Source organism: Xenia sp. Carnegie-2017, unplaced genomic scaffold (genome assembly GCF_021976095.1).
Source record: "Xenia sp. Carnegie-2017 unplaced genomic scaffold, XeniaSp_v1 HiC_scaffold_22, whole genome shotgun sequence".
Classification (NCBI taxonomy): domain Eukaryota; kingdom Metazoa; phylum Cnidaria; class Anthozoa; order Malacalcyonacea; family Xeniidae; genus Xenia; species Xenia sp. Carnegie-2017.
The window spans coordinates 3413178-3427530 of record NW_025813485.1 but is presented as its reverse complement, the minus strand read 5'-3'; the positions used below and the strand labels follow the sequence as shown (position 1 = coordinate 3427530).

The 14353-nt window shown below is 33.4% G+C and overlaps 2 protein-coding genes across 3 annotated transcripts; one reads left to right on the top strand and one right to left on the bottom strand.

The window, feature by feature from the left end:
• The first annotated feature begins 7 nt into the window (after nucleotides 1-7).
• On the top strand, nucleotides 8-6211 carry LOC124446259 (solute carrier family 22 member 16-like). The gene is made up of 11 exons (XM_046997105.1): nucleotides 8-509; nucleotides 664-765; nucleotides 1500-1805; nucleotides 2489-2717; nucleotides 3224-3422; nucleotides 3621-3833; nucleotides 3952-4086; nucleotides 4219-4310; nucleotides 4464-4572; nucleotides 5068-5140; nucleotides 5329-6211. Exons 3-11 carry the CDS (start codon nucleotides 1512-1514, stop codon nucleotides 5530-5532), a joined length of 1548 nt encoding a protein of 515 aa, XP_046853061.1. The 5' UTR covers nucleotides 8-509; nucleotides 664-765; nucleotides 1500-1511; the 3' UTR covers nucleotides 5533-6211.
• Nucleotides 6212-6433: 222 nt separating this feature from the next.
• On the bottom strand, nucleotides 6434-9319 carry LOC124446261 (protein C-ets-2-like). 2 transcript variants are annotated; one of them, XM_046997107.1, is made up of 7 exons: nucleotides 9188-9319; nucleotides 8829-8915; nucleotides 8625-8696; nucleotides 8164-8379; nucleotides 7821-8081; nucleotides 7619-7747; nucleotides 6434-7494 (listed from the first exon to the last, which is right to left on the bottom strand). In XM_046997107.1, exons 2-7 carry the CDS (start codon nucleotides 8902-8904, stop codon nucleotides 6935-6937), a joined length of 1314 nt encoding a protein of 437 aa, XP_046853063.1. In that variant the 5' UTR covers nucleotides 8905-8915; nucleotides 9188-9319; the 3' UTR covers nucleotides 6434-6934. The 2 variants fall into 2 exon arrangements, with proteins under 2 accessions (XP_046853063.1, XP_046853064.1); XM_046997108.1 differs by having other exon boundaries at nucleotides 7821-8063; nucleotides 9188-9318.
• Nucleotides 9320-14353: the final 5034 nt, after the last annotated feature.

Below are 14353 nucleotides of genomic sequence, written 5' to 3'. Positions count from 1 at the left end.
GTACCTCGTGCACCAATCCATTCAAGATTCTGTGATTTTTACTTAGTAACCAAAAAAAATCGTTACATGTTCACTTTCACACTAGTGAATGCTATAACTGCTAAATCTATTTATCAAATCGTAAATGATTAGATTTTATGATAGGATGGAGCATCTTGAAAAAAGACGCCAAAAACCAAGCTGTCATGTATGTGTAACGAAGAATGTTTGAGAGTTAAGCAGTCACGTTTCATTTTCAGAGTTCAGGTTTATACTAAATCAACATCCACTATCCTTCAGCTCTTCAATGTTGCATCGTTTAATACATTAGATCTGGTTATTTTACCAAAAAACGCTTTATAAGGTGTTGATATAGTTTCATATTATCTGCCTCGTTCTGCTAAAAAAATCACGTTCTGTCCATTTGCCCAAAGCGTGCAGCAGTCTCTGGTCTCTATAGTAATCAGAACAAGACATCATATTAATATCCCATGATGTCGTCAGTGTTTAAAAGATATCCCGCCGTAAAGGTAGGATTCTGCTGCATACATCATATTTTTTCTAGGTTTTTCCTGGATGTTTAATAATCATTTTTGTATGCATAACGTACAAAGTTTTAATTAAATGTTATTAAAAAAACCTTCAGCTTTTTTAAAAGTAACCTTGTTTCTATGTATTTTCTAGTTAGTGTCAATTCATTGATTATTTAACGATTTCCTACAATAAAGTGAAGTTTGAAATAACCGTGCAAGAGGAAAAATATTCGAGATTAGTTTTCAATACGAGGTTAGTATAACTTTAGACAAATGTACATTGCTAAGCAAAATATACAATATATTGCATAAGCTTCGTGTTTAAATTCAGATGTTTGATTTAACTGTGATCTCACAACTTAAATAAAGATATAAATGAGAAACTTTTGAAATGGTAAGCATAACCCTTTTCAGTGGAAAGTTTTACTTTGAATGTAAAAGTATGACTGAAAAAGTGGATTGATATATATTTATGTATCAAATTTCACGAAAATTTGATTACGTGACTTCTCTGATAAAAAAAGTTAGTAACAAAATCTATAGACTCGTCTGGCTGTTTAGACAGCCAAGAATTTGCATTTCTCTTCATACCATCTGAGCTATGAAGTCAAACAGTGGACATGAGCCAAACAAAAACAGAATTTGAGCCAAACAAAATTGACCTGCTCTCCACTGTGTGACTTCATAGCTCAGTTAGTCAGAGCACGGCACCGGCACCGCAGAGGTCATGGGTTCGAATCCCTTTGTGTCACCTGAATTTTTCAGGTTCATGAGACAATTGCTTAAATTGTCCAACAAAGTGCGAAGATCATATCTTCATTTAATTTCAAAACAGCGCACTGCATATATAACATTCTTCATATAATATTTAAATCGTCTAAAGTTAACTTGTATTTGTCTTGCAACTTTCTAAAGATAGAATTATTTATGAAACGAACATCTACATAGTTCATCTTTTTATCATTATGATTTCTCTTGTGTTAATAGATCAAACTGAAAATGGTCTCCACAATGGATGAAGTCTTTAGGACGATTGGTGAATTTCGTCAATATCAATGGTATCTTTTGACAATAATGGGACTTGGAACCATCGTTATCTCATCGTTTCCCATTATGATACCATCATTCATCACAGCTGAACCTCCCTGGATGTGTGTTGATGGATTTATGAATAGCACTGTATGCCAATTTAACGGAACAATATCGTTGACCAGTGAAAATTATAAAGAAAGATGTCATATGCCGAGAGAAGCTTGGAAGTTCGTTGACGATTTCACATCTGTTGTGACTGAGGTAAATCTGTTGCATGTATAGAAAACGTTGCTCAAAGCACTTGGCTTTGTGTTGCAAAGGGTTGACAAGTAATATGCTATATTTAATATTCCATCTGTCTTGTCTGAGATGTAGATTTTAAAGCCACTAAATAAAAAAAAAATTTTCAAAAATGTTTCTCGGTGATTTCATCGACACATGCAACGCAAAAAATTTTTGTCTTATTTTTGCAACTTTTTTCTATTGTTTTGTTGCATGTTCTCAAACGCGCGTAGCGTCCGCGTTACTTGTCCCAACACCTCTCTGTAAGTTCTCTTTCCCTCGCTTGGAAATTTTGACTCTGAAGATGACTACCGCTAAGGTTGTCGAAACGTCCGTCAACAACAACAAAAACAGTCCTCAGGACTATACCAACCTGGACGATCTACACTTTTGCAACTTTGATAGACTGTACAGCGCAAAATCTTTGTCCGATTTCATCAAAATTTTGGAATATGTTTTTCACACCCCGTACATTGGATAGTGTAAAAACCACGTAAGGTTTATATGCACTTTAAAGTTTATCCTTCCGTGTTAAAAATAGAAATTGGCAACGCTGGTTATTTAAAATGGCTTCTTGTCACTGTTCTGGTATTAAAAACTTCCATTTTATATATTTACAATTTGTGTCATTGTGATTTCCTGTTTTTCTTACATCTTTATAGTATGATCTTGTTTGTGATAAATCCATTCAACTCACAATTGCACAGTCTTGTTTTTGGATTGGTATGATAATAGCCTTGCCTGTCAGCGGTCAACTTTCCGATTATCTTGGTCGAAAGTTTGTACTGTGTTTGGGCTGTGCTGTTATTATTGTAGCTACTTGGGTGATGGTGTTTCCTAAAGTTTTCTTTGTATTTATTATTTGCCGCGCATTCATTGGGATTGGCTCAGGTGATTTTTTATGAATGAAACAATAAACTATACCATTTTTTATAACCTAGCTGCAAAATTTATATTAGCTAGGTCACCTTGAATCTCCTATATTGTATTTGTTTCACCTTCAAATTTTTTTATTTTGTCATTAGCATGATTGTTGGCGTAATTTATACTTAGCGCCAAGCTGTGGGCAATAGTTCTTTTCTATAATGATCGAGCGATCTCTGAATTACGGAGCTCGTTACATTCAAAATTTATGTGTAGAAACGTCGTAGCTAGTTCGCTCAAAATTTGCATAAAATGACCAAAACTCGAGCGTCGACTATATAAGTTACTCAATGTTATTCTACATTTGGCAAAATAGAGTACGATTTATGAGATCATTTTTATGTAAATATTCTATTCATTTTTCTTATCAAAATAGTCTGACAACATGCAGTGTTGATTTGATATAAATGCGTTAAAAACATTCAATATTTGTCGCAGAAAGTTCTTTATAATCCTCTGCTTTTTTACTTTAGGATTTGTGAACATAACATTGTTTCCTCTGTTGACGGAATTCACAACAGAAAAATATCGTTCCTGGATGGGGATTGGATCGTTTATATTCTGGGCTGTTGGTATATCATTCCTTCCTCTAATTGGCTTCTTGGTTCCTACATGGAGAACGTTCGTACTTGTCTCTGCTATTTCAGCAACTCCTTTCCTCTTTTCTTGGTGGTGTGTATGCTATATCTCATACTTTAGTTTCATGTCATTGTGCTCGCGTGTGTAGCTTTAACGTAAAGGTTAAGTTTATAAAACGCGACTGAAAATGTCTTGGTAGTAGATCTTTGTAATTAATCGCTTTTTTCTCAAAACAAACAGCTAAAAAAGTATTTCTGTCAGGTAAGCAATTTAAGGCAATTTTTTGTTAAGGTTTTTTCATGAATCGCCTCGATGGCTTTCTACGCAAAATCAAGAGAACAAAGCAAAAAGCATTCTTTCAAAGATCGCTAAATGGAACAAGCAACAATTACCAAATGGTCTTTCCCTAGAGAAGCCTCCATCCACAGAAAAACGAGCGAATGTATTTCAATTGTTTCGAACATGGAAGATGGCAAAGAAAACTTTAATTTCTTGGAACTTATGGTAGGTTACCCAAGATCCTATTGCAAATTGCAATCTTGCTCTGATACTAAACTTGCGATTGATTCTTCGTAAACAGAAAAACTGAACACATTTATCAACATTTTTCATCCATCTTAAGGTTTGTCAACGCACTTGTGTATTACGGTGTTTCCTTTGGTTCAGTTGATCTTGGTGGCAATGTATATCTGAGCTCATTCCTTGTTTCTGTTATTGAGATTCCTTCAGATTGTTGCTGTGTTTGGTCTGTTAACAGGTACGTATGCGCCCACCAATAAATAGAAATGTCATTATTATAACTTGCGGAACTTTTTCATTTTACAAGACTATCACCAAGATAAAGACAATATACTTAAATACTTTTGCATTTTCTTTGTTTATCTTTAAGGTTTGGTAGAAAAAAGAGCGTTGTTATTCCGATGATTGTCGCATTTATTGCTTTTACTATTTCTGTTTTTATTCCATCAAATGAAAGTTCAGGTATAATCCTCATTTACAATGAATAGAAACATTCTCCGTCTCTAAAATTGAAATTTAAAAGTGAAATCATAGAAAGAGTCGACTTGCAGTCGCTTAATATTCAATTACTGCCTGAAATGGCTTACACGAAAGTTATCTATTTTTTGTTTGTAGAAAATAATGGTGGACGTATAGCTGCAGCAGTAGTTGCAAAATTTTGTATAAATCTTTCTTTCAGTGCTGCATTTTTATGGTGTACTGAACTATTCCCCACAGTCATAAGGTATAATATCAACGGACTTTCATTCCATAGAATTTAGCCGAATACATAAGTATTTACCATTGTACTTAATTTGATCGTTCTAAACCAGTTTTTCTTGTCTCTTTTGTCTGTGTTATAAAAGCTCACTAACACTCAATGAGTGCGACCTAAAAATCACGCTTCCTCTAGTAAATTTCAAAGTCAAATCTCCATAGATGGCAAGACTCTCACTAAAATATTTCAAATCAAATAATCAGTGTGTTAAAAAGGCATCTTAATCGAATAATGATGAGGTGAATTTGAAGCCAGTCTCAGTGAGCTTGAGTGTGATTTTGAGCTTTTTGAATACGGGCGTTTGTGTTTATTTCTTGTAACAATTGACTTCAAGAGGAATGGTAAAAGCAGTAAGTATTAATATTTTTCTAATCCGTACATAAGAGATAATCTGCTAATTCTTTATCTGTTGTGTATTATATTTTGTGCATTTCTTTATGTGGAAACTGCGTACGTTCTTAGGTCAACTGCATTGTCGACTTGCTCTGTTATGGGTAGAATTGGATCAATTTCATCAAGTTATATCATTTGGCTTGTAAGTTATCCATAACCTACTGGCTCAATGCACACATTTCTTTAGTTACACTTTGCCAATAAGAGCCACGAATAACGTGCAGTTTGGCAATTCTATAATTATCCATCACATATCTAAATAACGCATAATTTTAATAAAAAATGTTTTCCACATGCATGCATGCCTTCAGTAAAGTTGTGTTTTTTTAGATTCGTATAAATGCAGCACTGCCATACGGAATTATGGGTATTTTATGCTTTCAAGCTGTTGCATTTGGAATGCTCTTGCCTGAAACGATGGGCAAATCTACATTGGAAACCATGGCAGATCTTAGTCTTGGAAATTCAAATGAAAATTATGAAATTGACCTGAGAAATGAAAATGACAAGGATGATTACGAAAAGTTGATCTAACAGAAAGAGTTCTTTTGTTAATCTCTATCAATGATCTTATGATTTTTATTGCAACTCTGTTTTCTTTATGGTTGTTTTGTGGAATTTTAGCTTCTGCTGTCATGGAGCACCGAATCACACAATTGATAAAAAGTGATGAAAGGGCATGTTAATATGCAACTGTTCCAAAGATATTTTCCTTTAAGGACAGCTTACTTCAAAACTTTGAAAATTGAAGCAAGTTTCAAGCAACGGACGTCTACAAGCAATTAAGTTTTAATCTTCTAGACTGCTACCCTCTTTCCTTATGTTTTTAACAACAACAGGCATTTTAAAACTTTCACTGATTGCATCTTCTTCCAGTTTTTGTTTATTTTCAAGTCGTTGCTTGTTTCGAAATAAAATTTGGAGCCCAAAGCTTGCCTAAAAACGTCACAACTTCCATGAACAAACGTGTCTCGTTTGAGTAATAGTGAGTGCTGATTTCATTTTGACTCAGATTAAAATCAGATGTGATGTGTCAACTTTTGTTACTTAAAAATAAATAATTCCTGGTGATGGCCTTCACAACAGGGGTGGCGTCTGGAATTCCCCGACAAAGGGGACAGAGGGGCTAAGGTCCCCGACGGGGAGCTGAACCTTGGTTTATATGAACACGTTGTAAAATTGTTCTTCAATAAAGAAAATGAAAACGCTGTCACGATGTAGAAACAATGTTTGTTTGAGACAAACAGTTGTCTAACTTCGCTTAGTAACTTGATGCTGTAGAATTAATAAGATTACTGGCTGCGGCAAGCCAACCCAATTCCAATATTGCTACATTTGTGCTATGCAGAAGTTCGTGATGAGGTACGTCATCAAATAATTGCTTTTTTAATTCTTAATTCAAGCAACCATTAGCAAAGTCAACTACACACCAAAGTTACAGAAAGCCAGCTTTATTATTCAAGTAAAATATGAAGGTTATTCTTCATTACTTTCTGCATACATTTATATTGTACATCGTGTTTATTTCAAATGTTCTAATTTCTCAAATCGATGTTTTTAAACATTTACAGGCAAACTTTTTATTCAAATACTAAGCGTCAATTTCAACATTGATTCACTGAGAATTACTGTAAACTTGCTTAACAATGCTACTAAATTTCTGATAAATCACCAGTATTTCGGATTTTAGGTTGAACAAATAACATCTCAGTAAATCATTTGAATTCAACTTAAATAGTTATACTACAAAATGAAAAATACAAATAATTGGTAAAATATAATGTTTGTTGAAATATTCAACATATATAAAACATATTCACAGAATATTTAAAACAAAAATGCTTGATACAAGCTACTAAAAGTTACAACTAGAAAGTCATAACAACATGGATGGTTACTTCCCATCAGGTTCTGAACAAAAAAAAAGACATCTTTACTATAGGTAAAGATTATTATGGAAGACTTCATCTGTTAAACAAAAGTCTTCAGAGTCGAAAACAAGATCATCAAAACCAATCGTTGGGAGATCATCGTCAAAGATACTTGCGGATGTATCAATCAATAAATCATCATCAGAAAGATCTGAATTAACTCTTTCCAAAGGCTTGCCACTCGTATTTTCATCTTTTCCACCTGGAGACGTAGCAGGAGATTGATTGTTTTCAATTTCATCCTGAACAATTTCTTTTGTAGGAACTGTTGCAGTTGGATCAAATCCAAGAACCTTCTCAATATCGCACAGAAATCGATACACATATCGTTTACCATGAACCTTTGAGATGATGTTTTTGTCATAGTAGTATCGGAGACCACGACTTAATTTCTCATAGTTCATTTTGGGTTTATTTTTTTTTAAACCCCATAACTTCGCGACATGCTCTGGATCAAGTAATTTGAATTCGAAACGATCATCTTTGGTCCACTCAACATCTGTCTTATGTTCACAATCAAGGAGCAGTTCCAAAAGAAATTGCCACAGTTGAATAGGGCCATTTCCTATAACAAATTTAACATGTTATCAATACATATTAGTAAATGAGCACTTGAATGAAAAGTATTGTAAATCTATTACTATAGATTAACTGGTAATATTTAATAGTAGAATTTTCCATTTATGTACCTGTATATCTTATTGTCGGTTTAGGACCACGTTTGCGTCCAGGAGGTGAACGTACAGGTTTTGATTGACTTTCATTTAAGTTAACTATTGGTGGTGGTGGTGGTGACTGAACTGGTGAATTATCCAGGTCTAAAATGTAATCATTAATTAATTAGTTATGTTTAAGCATGCACACTACAGGCTATAAACATTTAATTTTTACCAGAAACACTTCCTGGTGTATTAACCATACTGCCATAATCTGAATATTCAGAAGCTGGAGGAGATGGTACACTTGTCAACTTTGCCAAAAAGGCATCAGCATCGCTAACCAAATCAGGAATTGTGCTTGAAACATTTTCTTCATCTCCTGGAGATACAAATTTTTCTTTGAAAGAAGCCATGTCAGACATGCATGACACTGAATGCAATCTCTGCTTCAACTGTTCTTGCTTTTTGTTGTAGTCTAGAAAGTACATTTTACCTGAGCAAACCATGCAAAATGTGTAATGTAAAAAGGTAGTCATTTTCAATTTAACACAGCAATAACTACATTGTTAACCTACCTCTGCAGATTCTCTGAAGTGATTGCCATAAAATTTCCCCTATTGCAGCAGAAGTATTCATACATAGATTGCGTTTAGTAAGTCTACATAAGGCTTTTCCATCAAAAACACAACCATTACAATCCATGAAACTAGATATTTGAATTCCAAGGTTGAACTTAGCCTCCGCCCAACCAAGCCATTGACAAACGTTTTGCCAAGTCCAATCTCGTGGATCTTAAGAGAAAAATTTTGCACAAAAATTACAAATAAAATCGAAGTGAAGAGAATGTTCTAAAAACATTCTTAATGTAAATGAGTTTCATATATCATTCGGCCAAACAGGTTTCTTACTTGACCATGCCCTGCGTGGGCGAAAATATTTGGTTAATTTCAAACAGTGTATACGTCATTAGAAAAACGGTAATTTGTCATCATAACGAAAGTGAAAGAAAAAACATGGATAAAGTTTCGACACTCACCATCAGGAATGCCGGTGGTTTCCTCGCGAAATGTTAGGAATAGTGAGTCCAGGCTGTTTAAAACGCATTGAACTATTAAATGAAAAGAAAACAGTATCAGGAAAAATGTAAGAGAAATAGTCCAACTGCGATCAAATTAAATTCAACAAGGATACAAAATAAGGTTTTCAGTAAAATTCAGTTTTGATGTACAAACATCCTTACCATCTGTTGGAACATACGGTGTTCCTTGAGAAGGAATACCTTGCTGCATCCACGCGTATATCTGAGAAATATTCATTTCGAGATTTTCTACAAAATAAGCGTATGCTAAGAATTATATCAAATCCTATAACTCGAAAACTCTATTAATAAAATGTAATAACTTTTAATTTCAGTTTAAATGTGAATCAGTATCTCAAAGCTTCTTATTCACTCGCATTTTGCGTCAATTCAATTATGACGCAGTAACAAATATCGCAAAACAAACGCAAACGTGCTAAATAGAGATTCTTATGTCGACGCCAGTGTGCCTGATAGCGTGTATATGAAAACAACTAAACGTTAAAAAACACGAAATTTACCTTTTTGTATGAAAATTAAACTACGCAACAAATCACGCAAAGTCTTCCTCGTTGTCAGTCACGAAATGCGGTATATGATGAAGGTACAGCAACTTGTGTACTTGATGTACACGTGTTATCTAGAATGTGATTGGCTAATTCGGTGATTTGCATTGACGTCAAAGGGCGGAGCTTAATAGAAATTGTGATGATTGAAGAGTTATGTTAAATGTCTTGGCATTTTAATGAAATTTGAAGAGCCTCACTTCATTTTAGTCAAACGATGTTTCTTTCCTGGTATTTCTACCCAAACCATTCATTCAATTTCTTTCTGCACATTTTAATAAAAATATAGATGTTGTCTAATAGATGTTGTCTATTTGTTGCATTTATGAATCTTATTCTAATTTCTTAAATAATTACATCGTGCTAATCATTTGCTTGCTTTGTAATGATTAGAAAATATGTTTTCTAAAACAACGAAGTTCTAGCTATTATCTTTGATACAGACAAATTCCTAATATTTTCATAATTATTGCCTGCAATCTGGCGTATTGTCGTTGACTGTGCTGCAATCCAATTTAATTTCTTGTATTATCTGCTACTCTACCTTTTACTGTGTAACACACTTTCAGTTAAAAAAATTACAGTAAAATGAGTAAACACAATATGTTTTGAGTAGATCAGGTTGCTCAATATTTCTGACTTTTAGACACTCATATGACAGCCGCACCTATGCAAATAACTGTACAGTTTCCTGTTTATATTGTGTGAAATATGCCCTGATTCGTCGGGAGTTTGATTGAAAAAAACCAGATTACAATGGATGTTTTTAAAGATGTATGTTATAATAGTATGAATATGATTGTTATAATGGAATAGAATATTACCATCTGCAATTGAACGCCACAAAATTCTGTGTTTCATTAAAATGTAAAGACTGTATGTGTTAGGTATAGGGTATTATATGCTCACCGTCTTAAACGAAACCGAAATGAAAGTGTTCGCGTGAAAAGTCCAATATTGAAGTTTGTAAATAACAAAGAAAGCGCATGATGAACATATGTTTGAATAATTAAGAGTTATCTATATCAATACAAAAATGTGATATTTATCAAAACAATCTCAAATTTCTATCCTCATTTTGCATATAAATTGTAATCATTACTCCCACAAATTTTCATGTTTTAAAGTGGAATGAAAAAATGTACTGTTTCCCTTGATCTAACTGCCTTTGCACAATTGCGTTAGTCACTAACTACGTCTATTTGTTTCTGCAGACTACAGTCCAGAAGAAAATGGAATTATTAACTTCACAAAGGCCAGTTTGCTTATTAACGTGTCGTGACTTGATTGAACAGTAATTATGCATAAAGTAAATATTTTCGTGTGCATAGTTGCATAATTCTACTTTTGTATAAAGAATTGCTTTTTGAGTAAAGTTGTTTAATTTTGTTTTCATTTTAACCTTAACCTACTTAAACAGTAAAGGATTGTTTTTGTATTTACATCACCCAAGACTAAATGAACTACAGTTGTCTTTACTACCAAACAATCCATCTTATACAGTTACAATACACAGACTTAGAGAGTTATTTGTTCGTTGTTCTATTGTTGCATTTACATTTTAGAAATTATTCGGAGATTAACAGTTTATGTATTTCTTAAGTAAAACGACAAATGAAAAACATGGATGAGCATACAATATAAAAAATGTCTTAGAAAATCGCCTTTTACTTATTATCAAGGAGCAGTGCTGAGTGCTGATCCTACTTGAGAGTTTAAATCAAGCTGAGCTGAGATGTTTAATTTATGCAGTATAACACATTCTTGTCTAAAAGTTATGTAAATAGAAGCTAAGCTGTTGATAATCTCAAAAAGTCCTACGCACGCCCTCACATCCGTTCGGGTTATGCTGGTTATGTCATGATGATGAATGCACTAACAGAATGGGTGCCACTGAAATGACCGCCTCACCTGCTCATATACGCCGTAGTTAATATACTGAATTTTGTGTCTGTAATCACTTGTCATGGTGTTTTAATCACAAATATAATAACCAAGTGAAATTTGCCCCAAAAATTATTGAGCAGTATACAATGTAAAATTCTATGATCATCTTAGGCCTAGTTCAAACGTCGACGTTTACTTGTACCGAACGCATTTAAAATAAAAGATAATGACGAAGTTCATCTCATTTTCTTTTGTCTTTCATGAGTTCGGTACATGCAAAGTTCGACGTTTGAAACAGGATTTAGGACATAAACATTGCAATTTGACAACATCTTTTCTATTTTAATGAGGTTTGGCTTATAACATTTGTTACGTAATTATTGACATTTTTTTATAGTAAAAGAGAGCATTGCTGTCCATTTGCTTTTTATTTATCGTATTTAAAATTACCTTTGTGCTGCTCACTGAGTTGAAAATCCTGCTTGATTTAAAACACGATAGTCTTGGCTCTAGATAAATAAGATAATTACCACGGCTCTGCCTACTCTGACGTAACTCATTAGGAAAAGGCTATATGCCTTAAAACAAAAATAAACGTGTTTTTTTTATTATTTTTTCGTTAACATACTGCGCATTACGATAAAAGGATAGGCTGAACTGATTTTTCATCAATGCAAATGTGTTTTATTGCAATTTGTAAGTGCTTTTATATTTTATATACGCTGCTCGACTTATCTATTCAAATACTGATTAAATTGAAAAGGGCATGCATTTTGTATGTGACTCTAGAGACTAGCCTGCTTCTCAGTTTCTTTAAAACTTTGCGAGTTTGCGACTTGGAAATTTGGAAAGTTGATGCTGAAGTATACTTATCAATATAATTTTGTTTATTACACAGGAAGTGCGTGTTTCCTGCACTTTCTGTCATCGCCAGTGTTTATCACGGTATATGTCTAATCGTTTGACGCCAATTGAAAACGTCATGTAGAGTTTGGCAAGTCCTTCTGCTGAAAAAATAATGTACCAGCTGAGACTCAATAAATTTTTCATATTCATAAAAGGTTAGACTAGTTGCCATAGTGAATTAAATTTTTATCGTTAAAATTACACTACGTACGTCTTCACAATCAGTAGTTGCTAAGATTTGAAATCTAAAGTCATTTTCCTGAATTGGAGGTCGCAGTCGCTACACATGAAAATAAAACATGTGATTTTGAGTTGAAAGAATGAGACGCAGAAATTTTATCGTTTTACAGCTAGGTGGACTATTGTTGAAATAAATGTGATCTTTGCAAAAGCAATTTAATCCATTTATTATTCAGTGTGTTTGTAATTATACAAATGTTTTGTTTAATTACATCGTGCTAAATGCGGGGGTCGTGTATCCCACAATAAAAAGTCATTTATTTTTGTGAAATTCTATTTTTGTGTAAATAACAATCACAAAACTTTACGTTATTCATGCCTTGTATTAAAATGAGATTATCCTATTTTTTCTTGATTACGTATTAAGGTCGTGTCATGTTTGTTTCTTCGGAAACTACGATTTGACACCAACGTCAATAGAAGTCATGAACGTATAACACACCCGTTGAAAATAATGGCGCTCAGTAAAATCTACAGTGGCAAAAAACTGACAAAGGGTTTATAGTATAAAAAATTGTGTCTTCATACAATGAATATTAATGGTGTGAATGGCAGGACTAAATTTTAAATCAATGTTGTAACTCTGTAAGCATGCAATTTTTGTAAAGCAACTTTTATGTTTTCAAGACATTAACCATTTAGTGCGTCTTCAAAGACGTAACAAATACGTACTAAAAATCACACAAGTACGTATATCTTGGATGAAATGATCGCAAGCTTCAAGAAAAAAACGAGCCTCGTTTTGTGAAATGGTAGAGTTGGTGTACATTTCTAAGCTGACACTTGTTTCTAGTCTTTTTGTGTTTGGATTTATGGTAGCAGGTTATTCCAGGGCTATAGAACTAAATTTATCAGATGGGAGGCTCTCTTGACGAAGCTGAAGCCATTAAATTATGAAAAATTACCCATTTCAAAGGTAGAAGGGGGGCTCCTCCCCCAAGCGCCCCCCACTTCTACAGCACACTGAGTTATTCAATTGAACGGACACCCTATAAAAAGCTTATTGTATTGCTTTTACGTATAGTACACAAGCTAACAGAATATTATTTTGCATGGCTACAATTTCCCACAAAACTATTCCTTCATGGTGAGAATAGCGATCATTTTACCGGGGTAATCTGACCAAGAACCTATTGGAGTTAATGCCCGAGTAGTTTACTGTTTATTGTAAAAAAAGTCCTATGAACTAAAAAATAAACTTTGGAGTAATACCAAGCCAGAGCAGATTCAAAGCAATGTAAATCGGAAACTGTCATGTTTTATGAGAATGGCTTGTTGAATTTAAAATATATATGCTTGATCTGACATTTGACTGTACCTATTGACATGTTCCACAACGTCTTTTCAATAACCAACGTACAGTGGCACTAGCAGTTTATTCTTAATTCTCTGTTTAATTAATTTCTTTAAAACTTATTGCTTATACTTATTGCTTATATATATATATATATAAAAGATAAAAGTTTCTCCGGATTTAAAGTGAGTTTTATTGAGAAACTTTTATCTTTTATGTATTAAATGCCTGGATTACAAATTTTCAAACTTATATGTATATATATATATAAGGATATATTTATTGGTTTTATAAATATCTTAAATTTCCTGTCGCCTAAATTCTGGAGATGCTCCATGGACAGAAATTGAAGACATGGGTTAGTCAAAAGTTTTCTATGGTTTTCAAACTTTAATTTCTTTTCAGAAAAAGAAAACTGGAAAATTTGATGCATCAACACCTGACTTTGATGATGGAGGTGCAATCTTGAGCGTTGATCTAAAATTTCGTGGGGTGATGTGAATAATCGTCTAAAAGATTGCTGCAGATACCTTTTGAGATATGATTACTTTGAAATTCATGAATTGCAGTAGTCATGCAGCTGTTTCATTTTACGTTTTGTCTGTAATATCAATTTTAATAAAATTGCTGAAAAAAATTGCATCGATCTCTGTGCACTTTTTTCGATTTATATTTCGAAATATCAAATTACACTTAGACATAGGGCCTACTTGATTCGAGCCCTATTCACACGACATATAATAAATCAACCCAGGTTATTAATTTTTTTTCGTGTAAACACCACTAACCCAGGG

Coding starts and splice junctions, on each gene's coding strand:
- LOC124446259 (XM_046997105.1), top strand. CDS start 1,512: ATGGTCTCCACAATGGATGAAGTCTTTAGGACGATTGGTGAATTTCGT. Junction 2,718..3,223: donor ATTCATTGGGATTGGCTCAG/GTGATTTTTTAT, acceptor TTTTTACTTTAG/GATTTGTGAACATAACATTG. Junction 3,834..3,951: donor TTAATTTCTTGGAACTTATG/GTAGGTTACCCA, acceptor ATCCATCTTAAG/GTTTGTCAACGCACTTGTGT.
- LOC124446261 (XM_046997107.1), bottom strand. CDS start 8,904: ATGAATATTTCTCAGATATACGCGTGGATGCAGCAAGGTATTCCTTCT. Junction 8,697..8,828: donor ACCGTATGTTCCAACAGATG/GTAAGGATGTTT, acceptor TTCATTTAATAG/TTCAATGCGTTTTAAACAGC. Junction 8,082..8,163: donor ACTTCAGAGAATCTGCAGAG/GTAGGTTAACAA, acceptor TGGTTTGCTCAG/GTAAAATGTACTTTCTAGAC.